This window comes from Salvelinus alpinus, chromosome 2 (genome assembly GCF_045679555.1).
Source record: "Salvelinus alpinus chromosome 2, SLU_Salpinus.1, whole genome shotgun sequence".
Lineage (NCBI taxonomy): Eukaryota > Metazoa > Chordata > Actinopteri > Salmoniformes > Salmonidae > Salvelinus > Salvelinus alpinus.
Genome location: NC_092087.1, coordinates 30436269 through 30452767, shown reverse-complemented (window position 1 = coordinate 30452767; position 16499 = coordinate 30436269). Strand labels below are relative to the sequence as shown.

The following is a 16499-nucleotide window of genomic DNA, read 5'->3' as shown; positions in this document are numbered from 1 at the left end:
GGCAGGCAGCAAACATGGACAGTACCTCAGACATGAAAGAGCTCCTATGAGATACTGCAGACATGTTGGCTTATTAACTATAGAGCTTGAGGCACTAGCTGTCATTATACATGTTTATGAGAGAGCCTCAATCTACACAAGTGGGATGATGCATCCAGTTTAGCCAGTGGTGAATGGGAATGTATAAATAGACAATTCTATGAGTCTCTCATTGATAATGAACCTTGGAAGCCCCTAGTGTCTGTGTAGCCCCTCCTGACTAGCCTGGCTAAATGGAGGATAAGTACATTGCAAGCCAAGGTTTGTGCTTAGGAGACAGGGAACCCCTCCTCCCTACTCAGTGTTCCTCTGGGAGTGGTAGGCTGCAAGGCTAGTCTAGTGTTGGCTGGCTGAATGACTCTGATGCATGTGCTGCATATTTCATGCCCTCCAGTCTGTGTGTTTGTGAATGAGGAGTGTGTCTCTTTATAGTGATGTACTGTCTACTGTCTCTTATTCCTCTGTGACCCACTGGGGCCGCACTGAAGTCTGGAGCGCCGTAGCACACCCTAGTCAGCATGCTTCTATGTATACAACAACATTGAGGCAATACAGTTGACGGATGACTAGCACCCCACTAGGAGTTTTACCTGGCTGACAGGATATAAGGTAAAAGGGGAGGATGGATAGGTGATGATGACTACCAGAACCCCTATGAAATTTGTATGAGTATTACGGTAAGAGTGAAGGTTGTATACAGTACCAGTCAAACGTTTGGACACAGCTACTCATTCCACGGTTTCTCTTTATTTTTACTATTTTCTACATTGTAGAATAATAGTGAAGACATCAACACTATGAAATAACACGTATGGAATCATGTAGTAACCAAAAAAGTGTTAAACAAATCAAAATCTATTTTATATTTGAGATTCTTTAAAGTAGCCACCCTTTGCCTTGATGACAGCTTTGCACACTCTTGGCATTCTCTCAACCAGCTTCATGAGGTACTGGAATGCATTTCAATGAACAGGTGTGCCTTGTTAATTTGTGGAATTTCTTTCCTTCTTAATGCGTTGAGCCAATCAGTTGTGTTGTGACAAGGTAGGGGTGGTATACAGAAGTTACCAGCCTCAGAAATTGCAGCCCAAATAAATGCTTCACAGAGTTCAAGTAACATACACATCTCAACATCAACTGTTCAGAGGAGACTGCATGAATCAGGCCTTTATGGTCGAATTACTGCAAAGAAACTACTACTAGAGGACACCAATAAGAAGAAGAGACTTGCTTGGGCCAAGAAACACGAGCAATGGACATTAGGCCGGTGGTAATCTGTCCTGTGGTCTGATGAGTCCAAATTTGAGATTTTTGGTTTAAACCGCCTTGTCTTTGTGAGACAGTGTAGGTGAACGGATGATCTCTGCATGTGTGGTTCCCACCGTGAAGCATGGAGGAGGAGGTGTGGGGGTGCTTTGCTGGTGACACTGTCTGATTTATTTTGAATTCAAGGCGCACTTAACCAGCATTGTGACACGCCCTGATCGTAGAGATCTTTTTATTCTCTATATTTGGTTGGTCAGGGTGTGACTCAGGTGGGAAATTCTATGTTCTTTATTTCTATGTTTTGGCCGGGTATGGTTCTCATTCAGGGACAGCTGTCTATCGTTGTCTCTGATTGGGAATCATACTTAGGCAGCCTGTTTTGCCACCTTAGTTTTGTGGGATGTTGTTTTTTGTTAGCTCTGAGAAGCCTTCAGAACGTGACGTTCATTATTCTTTTGTTGTTTTGTTTGGGTGTTTTGAGTAAATAAAGTATCATGAACACGTACCACGCTGCACCTTGGTCCACTTCTTCCGACGGGCATTACATATTGTTACCACAGCATTCTGCAGCGCTACGCCATCCCATCTGGTTTGCGCTTAGTTGGACTATAATTTGTTTTTCAACAGGACAATGACCCAACACACCTCCAGCATTTGTAAGGGCTATTTGACCATGAAGGAGAATGATGGAGTGCTGCATCAGACAACCCGGCCTCCACAATCAACCAACCTCCACCCAATTTAGGTGGTTTGGGATGAGTTGGACCGCAGAGTGAAGGAAAAGTAGCCAACAAGTGCTCAGCATATGTAGGAACTCCTTCAAGACTGTTGGAAAAATCATTCTAGGTGAAGCTGGTTGAGAGCTTGCCAAGAGTGTGCAAAGCTGTCATCAAGGCGAAGGGTGGCCACTTTGAAGAATCTAAAATAGAAAATATTTTTTGATTTGTTTAACACTTTTTTTGGTTACTGCATGATTCTATATGTGTTATTTCATAGTTGTGATGTCTTCACTATCATTCTACAATGTAGAAAATAGTAAAAATAAAGAGAAACCCTTGAATGAGTAGGTGTGTCCAAACTTTTGACTGGTACTGTACATGTATCATGTGGTTCTGAATGCCATGTTTGTGTTTGTGTGTAAAGATGAGGATGAGGAGGGTGAACACAACACTGTCCCGCTCACACCTCTGGACAGCTTCTTCTCTGACGACGACTCCCTCAAACAACAGAAGAAGAAGAAACCTAAAAAGATGAAGGAGGGCAAGATGCCCAAAGTCAAGAAGAGGAAAAAGGAGGTAAGCTGTATCAGACTGCAAACATTTTTGTGCACAATAACACACAACCTGTAAGAAGCTACAGTAGATGTTGTGCAATAAACTGTAGTAGTCTCTTGAGCAGCCATTCATATTGCCTAGGATTGAACTACAATTCAATAGTCTTCGGATTTTTGGACTATCCTCGAATCTCTTTCTTTAAACAGTAGTCTATGGTTTAGGGGCTCTTGGCACAAGTGCCAGTGTAAGCGGTGGGCTTTGTGCCATCTAGACTGTGGATCAGGAGGAGTTCCTGTGGTAGTCAACATGGACGGTAGGTTAGGAGTGCTAGAGCGTGTACCAGTGGGTGCCAGTAACAGCGTTGTAAAAGAGCTGTTCTGACAGCTGAACTCTCCCAGGCATTAGTTCCTGACATTCAGGCAACAGGCTTTAAACAGCAGCACTGAGCTGGGACTCTCCATAGACTACACCACAACCATTATATTAAAACAGACATCAAACAACTCCTGAACTTTATTCGTTTCCATGGCTGCTCTTTAGATTATTGGCTAATTGAGGTTAACCACTGTGTGCCTTGAAATAGATCATAGAGGAGTCAGGGGAAAGTGTTCGGTGTAACACAGTGAGCCAGGAGAAAGTTTTTGGGGTAACACACCCACATGAAAAAATACTACAGTTTACTATAGAATACTACAGTACTTACTATAGAAATATGGAGTATACTGTAGAATACTATACTACACACTTAGTATCCCTCAAGCATGTAGTTTAGTAGTATACTGTAGAATACTATTGTAAATACTATAGTATTATCCCCAAAACACTGCAGTAAATACTACAGTAATGTCTGCAAAAACACGGCAGGTAGCCTAGTGGTTAGTACGTTGGGCCTGTAACCGAAATGTTGCTAGATCAAATCCCCGAGCTAACAAGGTAAAAATCTGTTGTTTTGCCCCTGAACAAGGCAGCCCACTGTTCCTAGGCCATCATTGTAAATAAGAATTTGTTCTTAACTGACTTGCCTAGTTAAGTAAAGGTTAAATAAAACAATACAACAGTCCGCAAAAACACTACAGTAAATCCTACAGTATACTACAGTCCGCAAAAACACTACAGTAATTACTATAGTATATACAACAGTAAATACTACAGTATTCACTCTGTGACTTAAGTCCGCAAAAACTCTACAGTGAATACTGCAGTAAAGTCAGCAAAAACACTACAGTGACTACTATAGTATTTATACCATAGTATACTATGATATTTTTTCATGTGGTTATCCGTCTGCCATTTGAGGGCCTTGCCCGTTATACAGTTTGTGTTGGCTTTGTGTTGTTTATCATCTGTGTGTCCTCTGCCTGGGTTTGGGATTGACCAGTGTTCTGAATAGTGGTGGTGACAGAACGGGGATGTCCCTGTCCACGGCTGCCAGCGGTACTAGAAGGAGCTTTGGTGGCCCTTTGGCTGGCCGCGAAAAACACAGAGCACTGGACCCTGTCATGCTAATGAGGGGTCGCCCCATCTCTTTCCCCTCTGTCACACTCTCTCTTTCTTTCCATCCCTCTCTTTTAGCATGCTCAGTTCACAAGCTCTGCTCGACAGTACACTGTACGTGTTCATCGGGCAGCACTCACTGCTAAGGGTCACTACTAAGGGAAACCACGTCTAGCTGTTATTCACTTACAATCTCTCCTGAAGTCTAGTGTCAGTAATGGGCCACGGATCAATGGAGGTCACAGCCCCACCAGTTGATCTCTCTCCCCCCAGGTTGTCTCAGAGCTGAAGGAATGAAGCAGCTGTGCTCAGACTCCCTCCAGCAGGGCCCGCGCACGCCACAGGAGAGCTGTTAGTACTGATGACTGGCTAGATCTGTTTTAAGGAGAAAAATCCCTATAGGGGACTGTGCGTGTTGATAGTAAGCAGTGTTTTTTTCACACTGTACAATTGTAAGGCTTGGGGTGTTTAACCTCACTAGGGTATGTGGGACGGTAGCGTCCCACCTCGTCAACAGCCAGTGAAACTGCAGGGCGCCAAATTCAAAACAACAGAAATCGCATAATTTAAATTCCTCAAACGTACAAGTATTTTACACCATTTTAAAGATACACTTGTTGTAAATCCAGCCAAAGTGTCCGATTTCAAAAAGGTTTTACGACGAAAGCACACCAAACGATTATGTTAGGTTAGAGCCAAGTCACGGAAAAAGACAGCCATTTTTCCAGCCAAAGAGAGGAGTAACAAAAAGCAGAAATAGAGATAAAATTAATCACTAACCTTTGATGATCTTCATCAGATGACACTCATAGGACTTCATGTTACACAATACATGCATGTTTTGTTCGGTAAAGTTCATATTTATATCCAAAAATCTGAGTTTAGGCGGGACGCTACTGTCTCACTTGGCAAAAAGCCAGAGAAAATGCAGAGCGCCAAATTCAAATTAATTACTATAAAAATCTAACTTTCATTAAATCACACATGAAAGATACTAAATTAAAGCTACACTGGTTGTGAATCCAGCCAACATGTCAGAATTCAAATAGGCTTTTCGGCGAAATCAAACGATGCTATTATCTGAGGATAGCACCATTGTAAACAAAGAGAGAGAAGCATATTTCAACCCTGCAGGCGCGACACAAAACGCAGAAATAAAAATATAATTCAAGCCTTACCTTTGACGAGCTTCTGTTGTTGGCACTCCAATATGTCCCATAAACATCACAAATGGTCCTTTTGTTCGATGGTCCTTTTGTTCGATCCAAAAATTTTCCTTTTGTTCGATCCAGAAAAACACCGGTTCCAAATTGTGAAACGTGACTACAAAACATCTCAAAGATTACCTGTAAACTTTGCAAAAAAAACTCAAACTACTTTTGTAATACAACTTTAGGTATTTTTTAACGTAAATAATCGATAAAATTGAAGACGGGATGATCTGTGTTCAATACAGGATTAAAACCAACTGTAGCTAGCTTTCTGGTCACGCTTCTAACAAACAGGACACTTCGAGTGACCCTCCTTCAAGATGGCCGTACTTCTTCATTACACAAAGGAATAACCTCAACCAATTTCTAAAGACTGTTGACATCCAGTGGAAGCGGTATGAACTGCAAGAAGGTCCCTTAGAAATCTGGTTTCCCAATGAAAACACATTGAAAAGAGAGTGACCTCAAAAAACAAAATATCTGAATGGTTTGTCCTCGGGGTTTCGCCTGCTAAATAAGTTCTGTTATACTCACAGACATGATTCAAACAGTTTTAGAAACTTCAAAGTGTTTTCTATCCAAATCTACTAATAATATGCATATCTTATCTTCTGGGGATGAGTAGCTGGCAGTTTAATTTGGGCATGCTTTTCATCCAAAATTCCGAATGCTGCCCCCTTTACCCAAGAGAAGTTAAGGTATCGTGAGGATATGACGTTTGTATATTCAACCTGACATTTATTTCTGACATAATGGCTGTACAGAATGTACTAATTTAATTTAGCTCTGAAAGTCCTTAATTAATTTGAAATGAAGTTGATACAAAGGGAAGACATTATATAAAGAAATAAACAATTGGAATTTTCTTTAATACTTTCTTTATTTTTCCTGATCTCCCAGCAGAGACCTCTTTGTTTCCACCCTGATCTTGTGCCCTGTGATGTGTTTGTGTAACATTGAACCCTCTGCATTGTGCAGTCAGGGGTTAGGTTAAGACTCTTCTCTGTAGTTACTCTCTCTGGATTAACAGTGGTTCTGCTTCCCTGCCTCCATCACCCTCCACTCCTTTTTCATTTGGACCCCACTCCTCCACACTCCTTCTCTCCCCTTCTCCGTATGCATAAATGAGATTTGTCTAGACGGGCGCTGGAACACAGGCTCTGCAACCACAGGCCTCTGCATAACAAGCTCGTTATGCAAACGTGTCTGATTGGATGGCGCTGTTCCATTGGCTGCTGCTGCTATAGGGGGAGGGGGGGAGAGAGAGAAAGAGCTCCAGACTGCACAGTTTGGTCGCCATAGCAACACAGACGGACTGGCGGTGGGGTTGGCAGGCGCTGCGGCAACATGATCCTTTCCTCTGCGCCGCAGAGCAAGACGCCTGCGAGTCTCTCCATGGATCCACACAGGCCTACTGTGCAATGTTCATGCACGCACACACAAACACGCACGAGCGTGCATGCACCCACGCATACAACCCAATGCCAGTGCTCACTCATACACTCCATCTATAAACGTTCAACTGCGTAGCCTTTCAGATGTTGCCATAGCAAGGCCATGGAGACAATACATAGAGACAATATATGCCTTAGTCTTATTGACTGGCTAGGAGGGGGAGATGTGATTGGCTGGGCTTCTGAAGGTGTATGTTGCTTTGTTGTTGCTGTTCTTTATGTAAGCAGAAGGTTTAGAGGAGAATGTGCCTCTGATCATGCCATCTATGGAGCTCTCAACAAGCTGGGAGCTAGATATTAACTCAGTTGATTAAATGTTAATCGTTATCCAGATGGTATGGGGGTGGAGGAGTAGGAGGTCAAGTCAAGAAATTATTCATGTTTTTTGGATGTATGCTCTTTCTCCCTCTTTCCTCTTCAATAAGAAGACTGTGTATGTTAGTGATATTTGCTGACTCATTGTCTGTGTATAAAATGTCTCCTGATTGATTGACAGACAGAGGGAGTGGGATTGTATATTGTAAACTGTGTGTGTGTGTGTGTGTGTGTGTGTGTGTGTGTGTGTGTGTGTGTGTGTGTGTGTGTGTGTGTGTGTGTGTGTGTGTGTGTGTGTGTGTGTCAGGGAGGAGGAGGTGGTGGAATAGGAGTTGGTGGCAGTGACCTGGAGGAGCAGGCCTCAGAGCGGGAGGATGACCATCTACTGCAACGTCCAGAGATTGGCTCCGAGAGCGAGAGCAGCACCTACGCCCCCACCACAAAGAAGAAGAAGAAACCCAAGGAGAAGAAAGAGAAGAAACCCAAACGGAAGAAGAGGGAAGAGGAGGAGGAGGACGATGACGATGATGACGACGACGACGACGACAATGATGATGATAATAATAAGGTACATTAAGCGTGTCTCTGTTTAACCATCTGTCTAGTTTGACCTCTATTTGTTGTTGTCATAGACTGGACTCGTACTTGTGTTGTTCTGCCCCAGGAGCCCAAGTCATCCAGCCAGCTGATGCAGGAGTGGGGTCTGGAAGATGTGCAGTATGGCTTCACAGAGGAGGACTATAGAACCCTCACCAACTACAAGGCTTTCAGCCAGTTCCTCAGGTACTCAACATGTAGGGTCATAATTTATTGTTTGTCTTGTCTATGGATGGCTGTCATGTCTGTGTTGTTAGTTGTTGCTTGAAGCTATCCTAATTAAAACTGCACAGAGAACACTGGACCTTTTTTTTGGGGGGGGGGGCGCTGTGTATGACAGCCTGGAGGTTCAGAGACTGAATGTATGTACCCTATATCTTAGAGAGGCCACTGTGCCAAACCACAAGACATTGGCTGACAAATCACAAGCATGCCACGCACACAACACAGAGGCGACGTCACACAGAGGGGACGTCACACAGATGGGTCACCACTAGTACTGGGGAATAAAGATACAGGTCACTCTAGTGCAGGTTGTTATATAATTAACTGAGAAAATAACAAGGTAAGACAACAGTGTTCTTTCCCTGACTTTTCTCAGGCCACTTATTGCCAAGAAGAACCCTAAGATCCCCATGTCAAAGATGATGACAGTGTTAGGGTCCAAGTGGCGCGAGTTCAGCGCCAACAACCCCTTCAAAGGCACCTCCGCAACCGCTGTGGCTGCCGCGGTGGCTGCTGCTGTGGAAATGGTCACTGTGGCCTCGCCCATCTCTGTCAAAGAGGTCACTACCCTACCAAGCTCTCAGCCTGGGCCAATCAGAAAAGCCAAAACCAAAGATGGAAAGGGTAAGGGCTGTCAGTCAAGCATGCGGTATATCAGAATGTATAGAGATATAGTAATAAAGTACCCTCTATACCTCTCTGGTATGTGCCTGATCTTGTTGTCCTATAGGGCCTGGGGTAAGACGGAAAACAAAGACTGTAAAGGAGGTGAAGAAGAAAAGTAAAGGGAAGAAGACCAAATCAAAGAAGAAAGCATCCTCGGTAAGGTTTGGAACGGCACACGTCTACTTTCTTACCTTCAGTCACATTACTATGACTTGAATAGATACATTAGGTTGTTGTTCCCAAACTCTAGTATGGATGAGGTATGTGCTTATTGTGTTAGTTATGAAGTTGCTGATTGACTGTGAGGTTGTGAATGACTGTGTCTGTTGGCAGAGTGAGGAGGACTTTGGGCTGGAGGAGTCGGACTTTGATGATGTCAGCATCCACAGTGCCTCGGTGCGCTCTGATACCTCGGGGAATGCCAAGAAGAAAGCCCGGAAGGGTCGGAAAAAAAGGAAAAGTATGCTATGTCTGTTATCTACACTAACCAGTTCTACTAGCTTACAGTGAGGGAAAAAAGTATTTGATCCCCTGCTGATTTTGTACGTTTGCCCACTGACAAAGAAATTATCAGTCTATAATTTTAATGGTAGGTTTATTTGAACAGTGAGAGACAGAATAACAACAAAAAAATCCAGAAAAACGTATGTCAAAAATGTTATTAAATGATTTGCATTTTAATGAGGGAAATAAGTATTTGACCCCCTCTCAATCAGAAAGATTTCTGGCTCCCAGGTGTCTTTTATACAGGTAACGAGCTGAGATTAGAAGCACACTCTTAAAGGGAGTGCTCCTAATCTCAGTTTATTACCTGTATAAAAGACACCTGTCCACAGAAGCAATCAATCAATCAATCAATCAGATTCCAAACTCTCCACCATGGCCAAGACCAAAGAGCTCTCCAAGGATGTCAGGGACAAAATTGTAGACCTACACAAGGCTGGAATGGGCTACAAGACCATCGCCAAGCAGCTTGGTGAGAAGGTGACAACAGTTGGTGCGATTATTCGCAAATGGAAGAAACACAAAATAACTGTCAATCTCCCTCGGCCTGGGGCTCCATGCAAGATCTCACCTCGTGGAGTTGCAATGATCATGAAAACGGTGAGGAATCAGCCCAGAACTACACGGGAGGATCTTGTCAATGATCTCAAGGCAGCTGGGACCATAGTCACCAAGAAAACAATTGGTAACACACTACGCCATGAAGGACTGAAATCCTGCAGCGCCCGCAAGGTCCCCCTGCTCAAGAAAGCACATATATATGCCCGTCTGAAGTTTGCCAATGAACATCTGAATGATTCAGAGGACAACTGGGTGAAAGTGTTGTGGTCAGATGAGACCAAAATGGAGCTCTTTGGCATCAACTCAACTCGCCGTGTTTGGAGGAGGAGGAATGCTGCCTATGACCCCAAGAACACCATCCCCACCGTCCCCAACATGGAGGTGGAAACATTATGCTTTGGGGGTGTTTTTCTGCTAAGGCGACAGGACAACTTCACCGCATCAAAGGGACGATGGACGGGGCCATGTACCGTCAAATCTTGGGTGAGAACCTCCTTCCCTCAGCCAGGGCATTGACAATGGGTCGTGGATGGGTATTCTAGTATGACAATGACCCAAAACACACGGCCAAGACAACAAAGGAGTGGCTCAAGAAGAAGCGCATTAAGGTCCTGGAGTGGCCTAGCCAGTCTCCAGACCTTAATCCCATAGAAAATCTGTGGAGCGAACTGAAGGTTCGAGTTGCCAAACGTCAGCCTCGAAACCTGACTTGGAGAAGATCTGCAAAGAGGAGTGGGACAAAATCCCTCCTGAGATGTATGCAAACCTGGTGGCCAACTACAAGAAACATCTGACCTCTGTGATTGCCAACAAGGGTTTTGCCACCAAGTACTAAGTCATGTTTTGCAGAGGGGTCAAATACTTATTTCCCTCATTTAAAATGCAAATCAATTTATAACATATTTGACATGCGTTTTTCTGGATTTCTTTGTTGTTATTCTGTCTCTCACTGTTCAAATAAACCTACCATTAAAATTATAGACTGATCATTTCTTTGTCAGTGAGCAAACGTACAAAATCAGCAGGGGATCAAATACGTTTTTCCCTCACTGTATATCCTCCCTTCATTCCATAACCCTCATAACCCAATGATTGTTACTGCTGTGTGTGTAGACACAGACTACATTGACTTGTATCTGAGTTTCTTGTCTTGTGTGCAGGAGAGGATGGGGACGGCTATGAGACAGACCACCAGGACTACTGTGAGGTGTGCCAGCAGGGAGGGGAGATCATCCTGTGTGACACCTGTCCCAAAGCTTACCACCTGGTGTGTCTGGACCCCGAGCTGGAGAAGGCCCCCGAGGGCAAGTGGAGCTGCCCCCACTGTGTGAGTAGTACACCTTAACCTTGACTGTCACTAAACACAACAGAAGTACATCATCTCTATCACATTATGACAGAAGTGCATTGTTACTACAAAGTGCATTATCACTATCCCTTATCTGTGCATTCAGGAGAAGGAGGGCATCCAGTGGGAGGCCAAAGATGATGATGATGATGAGGAGGAGGTTGCGGTTGAGGAAGAGGATGACCACCTGGAGTTCTGCAGAGTGTGTAAAGATGGAGGGGAGCTGCTGTGCTGTGACACCTGCCCCTCCTCCTACCATATCCACTGCCTCAACCCTCCCCTGCCTGAGATACCCAATGGGGAGTGGCTGTGCCCACGCTGCATGGTGAGTAACAAGTTCTCCCAAAAATCAGTGTTCAGTCAGTGTCACATGCTCCACAATGGTCCAGTTAATGAACCATGTTATTTGTGAGAATGCACTTTGCTCTCCATTAATAAAATAGACTGCTGGAAACAAAATGGAAAGTGTCACTCTCTGTGCAGGCTCCCAAGAGAGAACAGAGATAGACTAATGAGGATAATACCATTCTCTCACATAACTCTCTTTCCCCCTCTAGTGCCCACCTCTGAAGGGGAAGGTACAGAGGATTCTCCACTGGACTTGGGGGGATCCCCCCTTACCCATGGAGGTGCCCCCTGGCCCTGATGGAGAGATGGTGGACCCGCTGGTCAAGCCCCCCCTGAAGGGCCACCCGGAGAGGGAGCTGTTTGTCAAGTGGGCTGGTCTCTCCTACTGGCACTGCTCCTGGGTCAGCGAACTACAGGTGAGACAATAATCTGTCTGTTTGTCTGACACACTCACTCATCACAAATTTTAAGCAAGCTAGTTAGAGTGAAGAGGAAATTATAGTCCTGAAAAAGCTTTCCAGTTTCACGGACGTACCCAATGATGCACAGCTCACTCACTGGCGATGGCCGAAGCGCTTGTGCCAAAAGCCTACCTCCCTCTTGCTTTACTTTTTAAAACAAAATTCGCTCAAAAGACCTATTTGGAAGTTGATAAAATATGTTGGTAGCCTACAGCAGACAGATTAGAGTCTTCTCTTTTCAGCAGGAGCCATTTGCTTTCCAACCTGTTATTTTGCAATTTTATTTGAAATATTGCAAAAGGACTGTTTTGTCTGCATGCTGTTCACTGACAGATATGCCATGTTATTGTTATTGCCATGTTATTTTCTACTCCCTGTATGCTGTATAGCCATGTTATTTTCTACTCCCTGTATACTCTATAGCCATGTTTCTTTCTACTCCCTGTATGCTGTATAGCCATGTTATTTTCTACTCCCTGTATGCTGTATAGCTATGTTATTTTCTACTCCCTGTATGCTGTATAGCCATGTTATTTTCTACTCCCTGTATACTCTATAGCCATGTTATTTTCTACTCCCTGTATACTCTATAGCCATGTTATTTTCTACTCCCTGTATACTCTATAGCCATGTTCTTTTCTACTCCCTGTATACTCTATAGCCATGTTATTTTCAACTCCATGTATACTGTATAGCCATGTTATTTTCTACTCCCTGTATACTCTATAGCCATGTTATTTTATACTCCCTGTATGCTGTATAGCCATGTTATTTTCTACTCCCTGTATACTCTATAGCCATGTTATTTTCTAATCCATGTATACTCTATAGCCATGTTATTTTCTACTCCCTGTATACTGTATAGCCATGTTATTTTCTACTCCCTGTATACTCTATAGCCATGTTATTTTCTACTCCCTGTATACTCTATAGCCATGTTATTTTCTACTCCCTGTATACTCTATAGCCATGTTTTTTCTACTCCCTGTATACTCTATAGCCATGTTTTTTCTACTCCCTGTATACTCTATAGCCATGTTTTTTTCTACTCCCTGTATGCTGTATAGCCATGTTATTTTCTACTCCCTGTATGCTCTATAGCCATGTTTTTTTCTACTCCCTGTATGCTGTATAGCCATGTAATTTTCTACTCCCTGTATACTCTATAGCCATGTTTTTTTCTACTCCCTGTATGCTGTATAGCCATGTTTTTTTCTACTCCCTGTATGCTGTATAGCCATGTTATTTTCTACTCCCTGTATGCTGTATAGCTATGTTATTTTCTACTCCCTGTATGCTGTATAGCTATGTTATTTTCTACTCCCTGTATACTCTATAGCCATGTTATTTTCTACTCCCTGTATACTCTATAGCCATGTTATTTTCTACTCCCTGTATACTCTATAGCCATGTTATTTTCTACTCCCTGTATACTGTATAGCCATGTTATTTTCAACTCCATGTATACTCTATAGCCATGTTATTTTCTACTCATTATTTTAATATCTTATCTTTAACTGTGCATTGTTGGAAAAGGACTCATAAGTAAGCATTTCACTGTTAGTCTACATATGTTGTCTACAAAGCATGTGACAAATAATATAATTGATTAGACATTTTAGGCCTACTCATGGTATAGTAGACTATTCTGAATTATTTCATCTCTTTCTGATCAGGAAATAAATGAAGTGCTGCACGTAGGCTATCAGACTATCAAACCGAATATTGATGATGTAAATCAGGTGTTATCAAGTGTTATGCTGCTGTGGCAGTACTGTTGATATTTACACTAGGTAGCTTGCTACACACACTCGACCTGTGACTGCATTTCAAGCCATGCATGTTTGGATACCGAGCGTGCGCAATCTCCGTATAGGCAAGGGTGGGGGGTGGCGAACTTGGGGGCAGTGGGTTCAGAACAACAACGACAAAAACAGTATACAAATGTTTTTATAATTATACCACCACCCAAAAGGGCACTTGGCCAGTGGATGGCGCAGGTACACAACTATTTGTGGACTTGCCTGCTTACAAGACAACACGTCACAGCACATTGTCACAAATATGACAAGAATATGGAAGGCAACTTCATGTCATACTTTTTCCGCAGCATTGTTGGTTAAGCCATGCCCTTGTCTCTGTGGTGTGTGCAGTTAGAGCTGTACCACGCGGTGATGTACCGTAACTACCAGCGGAAGAACGACATGGACGAGCCCCCTCCATACGACTACGGCTCTGGGGAGGAGGAGCTGAACAACGAGAAGAGGAAGAGTAAAGACCCGCAGTACGCTGCCATGGAGGAGAGATTCTACCGCTACGGCATCAAGCCAGAGTGGATGGTCATCCACAGGATCCTCAACCACAGGTGCTCACTTCATACACACACTGTCCTCTCCCTATAGGGACTTTCTCTCACCCAGACTCACACTCACCACTTTATATACAATGGAGTAAAGACAGTCATATCTACAGCATCATAAAACATTTTTGTCCCAGGTTTGAAATGTGTACAAGTAATTGTCTTTGTATTCTGAGGTTCAATCCAAAAGCTCAGAGTTTTGACGGTCATTGTTCCTTGCATTCCCTGCAGTTATGATAAGGATGGAGATGTGCACTACATGATCAAGTGGAGAGACCTGCCCTATGACCAGTGCACCTGGGAGGTGGATGACTTTGACGTCCCTGAGTATAACCACAGCAAACACTCCTACTGGGACCACAGGTCAGCTCAGATCTCACACTTTGTTTTAGCTCTCTCGCTCGCTCTCGCTCTCGCTCTCGCTCTCGCTCTCTCTCTCTCTCTCTCTGTGTGTCTCTCGCTCTCTCTCTCGCTCTCTCTCTGTGTGTGTCTCTCGCTCTCTCTAGTACACACACAATCATATTTGTTTCACATGATTTCACATCCTGAGTTGACTATTTGTTAATGTCTACTGGGATTTGACAGGGAGCAGATGATTGGTGATGACCAGCGCCCCTTAGTGGTGAGAAAGGGAAAGAAGGGTAAAGAGGAGGAGAAGAGGAGGGAGAGAGAAATCCCCCCTGATGCCCCAATTATAGATGTGAGTGGCCATCATTACTAGGGTCTAAAACATACAGTCCTATTAGCTTAACAATCAACTGATATACCTCTGGTTGTTCTCGCTCTGTCATTAGCCTACCATCAAGTTTGAACATCAACCCTGGTACATCAATGCCACTGGGGGCACCCTGCATCCGTACCAGCTGGAGGGTCTGAACTGGTTACGGTTCTCCTGGGCACAGGGCACAGACACTATCCTGGCAGACGAGATGGGCCTGGGCAAGACTGTCCAGACCATCGTGTTCCTCTACTCACTCTACAAGGAGGTGGGTGAGGAGGACAGGCTCATACAGAACAGGGGTCTATTTGTTTGGTATTAATGTTCTATGACGTTATTATAGGACAAGTTTTATTTTTTACAACCAAATGTCTATTTTTGATGTAAATGGAATTTTATAGAAGTGTCCAGACACCTTTTTCTATAACATATAATTTATATCAAAAATAGACATTTGGTTGTAAAAAAGAAAACTTGTCCTTTGGGTAAATACAACACAATAGAATCAGTACTGATTAAAGTAATACAATTTATGTTGCATATATTGTCAAATAGTATCTTTAGTCATGACTGAAACATGTCCTCCCCCTTCAGGGTCACTCCAAAGGGCCATACCTGGTCAGTGCTCCCCTGTCCACCATCATCAACTGGGAGAGGGAGTTTGAGATGTGGGCCCCAGACTTCTACGTGGTCACTTACACTGGGGACAAAGATAGCCGAGCGGTCATCAGGGAGAACGAGTTCACTTTTGAGGACAGTACAGTCAAGACAGGCCGCAAGGTCTTCCGTATGAAGGTATCCCCATGAACTACACTTACAATGTATTGAATCTCAGTGAACATCGACAAGTGTGTAATTTACATAGAAAGGAGAGTGGTTGTCATATCTAGAATCTCTGTTTTGGTTTTGACAGAAAGACAGTGCCATCAAGTTCCATGTGTTGTTGACATCATATGAGCTGATTACCATTGATCAGACCATTCTGGGCTCCATTAACTGGGCCTGTCTAGTGGTGGACGAGGCCCACAGACTGAAGAACAACCAGTCAAAGGTAACCCAACACCTCACATTAAACCAGTGCATTCTACAAATTGATGTAATTGGTCATTATTGTCTTTGTCACTGGTAAATTGTCTAATAGTCCGTTTCTTAAGATCAAAATTCTGATTTCTTTACAATCTATTATCAATATATTATCCATCTTCTCCCTTTCAACTTCATCAACCTCGTATATAATTATTACTCAACTCTATTTGTGGCTTGGTTGAGCCTCTAATGTCACTGTACCTCAGTTTTTCAGAATCCTCAACGGTTATAAGATCTACTATAAGCTGCTACTGACTGGCACTCCTCTGCAGAACAACCTGGAGGAGCTGTTTCACCTGCTCAACTTCCTCACCCCAGAGAGATTTAAGTAAGAGCTGTACTGTACCTCCCCTTGGGGCCCCTCCATTAGCCTGGCAGTCTGCCTATGGGGCCTGCTACCTGCTGCTGTAGCAGAGCGTAAAGACCTACTGCTTAGGGAGATGCAATGGTGACCACAGGGTCCTCCTTACAGTACTGCCTGAAGCCAAGGCCATTGCTCATTTTAACATTGACTGTACCGTCTTTAAAAGGGATCTATAAACTGTTTTGCTGTGTCTGTGCTCTCTCTGTCTG

At 43.6% G+C, this 16499-nt stretch overlaps 1 protein-coding gene across 9 annotated transcripts in view; it reads left to right on the top strand.

Moving 5' to 3' along the window:
- LOC139558549 (chromodomain-helicase-DNA-binding protein 5-like) overlaps positions 1-16499 on the top strand; it is a 55017-nt gene that overhangs the window by 18480 nt on the left and 20038 nt on the right. For all 9 annotated transcript variants that reach the window (XM_071373768.1, XM_071373749.1, XM_071373796.1 and 6 more), the window contains 16 exons: positions 2449-2600; positions 7361-7621; positions 7718-7836; positions 8252-8499; positions 8606-8697; positions 8875-9001; positions 10767-10933; positions 11061-11279; positions 11512-11718; positions 13917-14128; positions 14354-14485; positions 14708-14822; positions 14917-15108; positions 15435-15635; positions 15754-15891; positions 16133-16254. In XM_071373768.1, the coding sequence (XP_071229869.1) occupies positions 2556-2600; positions 7361-7621; positions 7718-7836; positions 8252-8499; positions 8606-8697; positions 8875-9001; positions 10767-10933; positions 11061-11279; positions 11512-11718; positions 13917-14128; positions 14354-14485; positions 14708-14822; positions 14917-15108; positions 15435-15635; positions 15754-15891; positions 16133-16254 (2597 nt within the window). In that variant the 5' untranslated portion in view covers positions 2449-2555. The remainder of the gene's footprint in view (positions 1-2448; positions 2601-7360; positions 7622-7717; positions 7837-8251; positions 8500-8605; positions 8698-8874; positions 9002-10766; positions 10934-11060; positions 11280-11511; positions 11719-13916; positions 14129-14353; positions 14486-14707; positions 14823-14916; positions 15109-15434; positions 15636-15753; positions 15892-16132; positions 16255-16499) is intronic.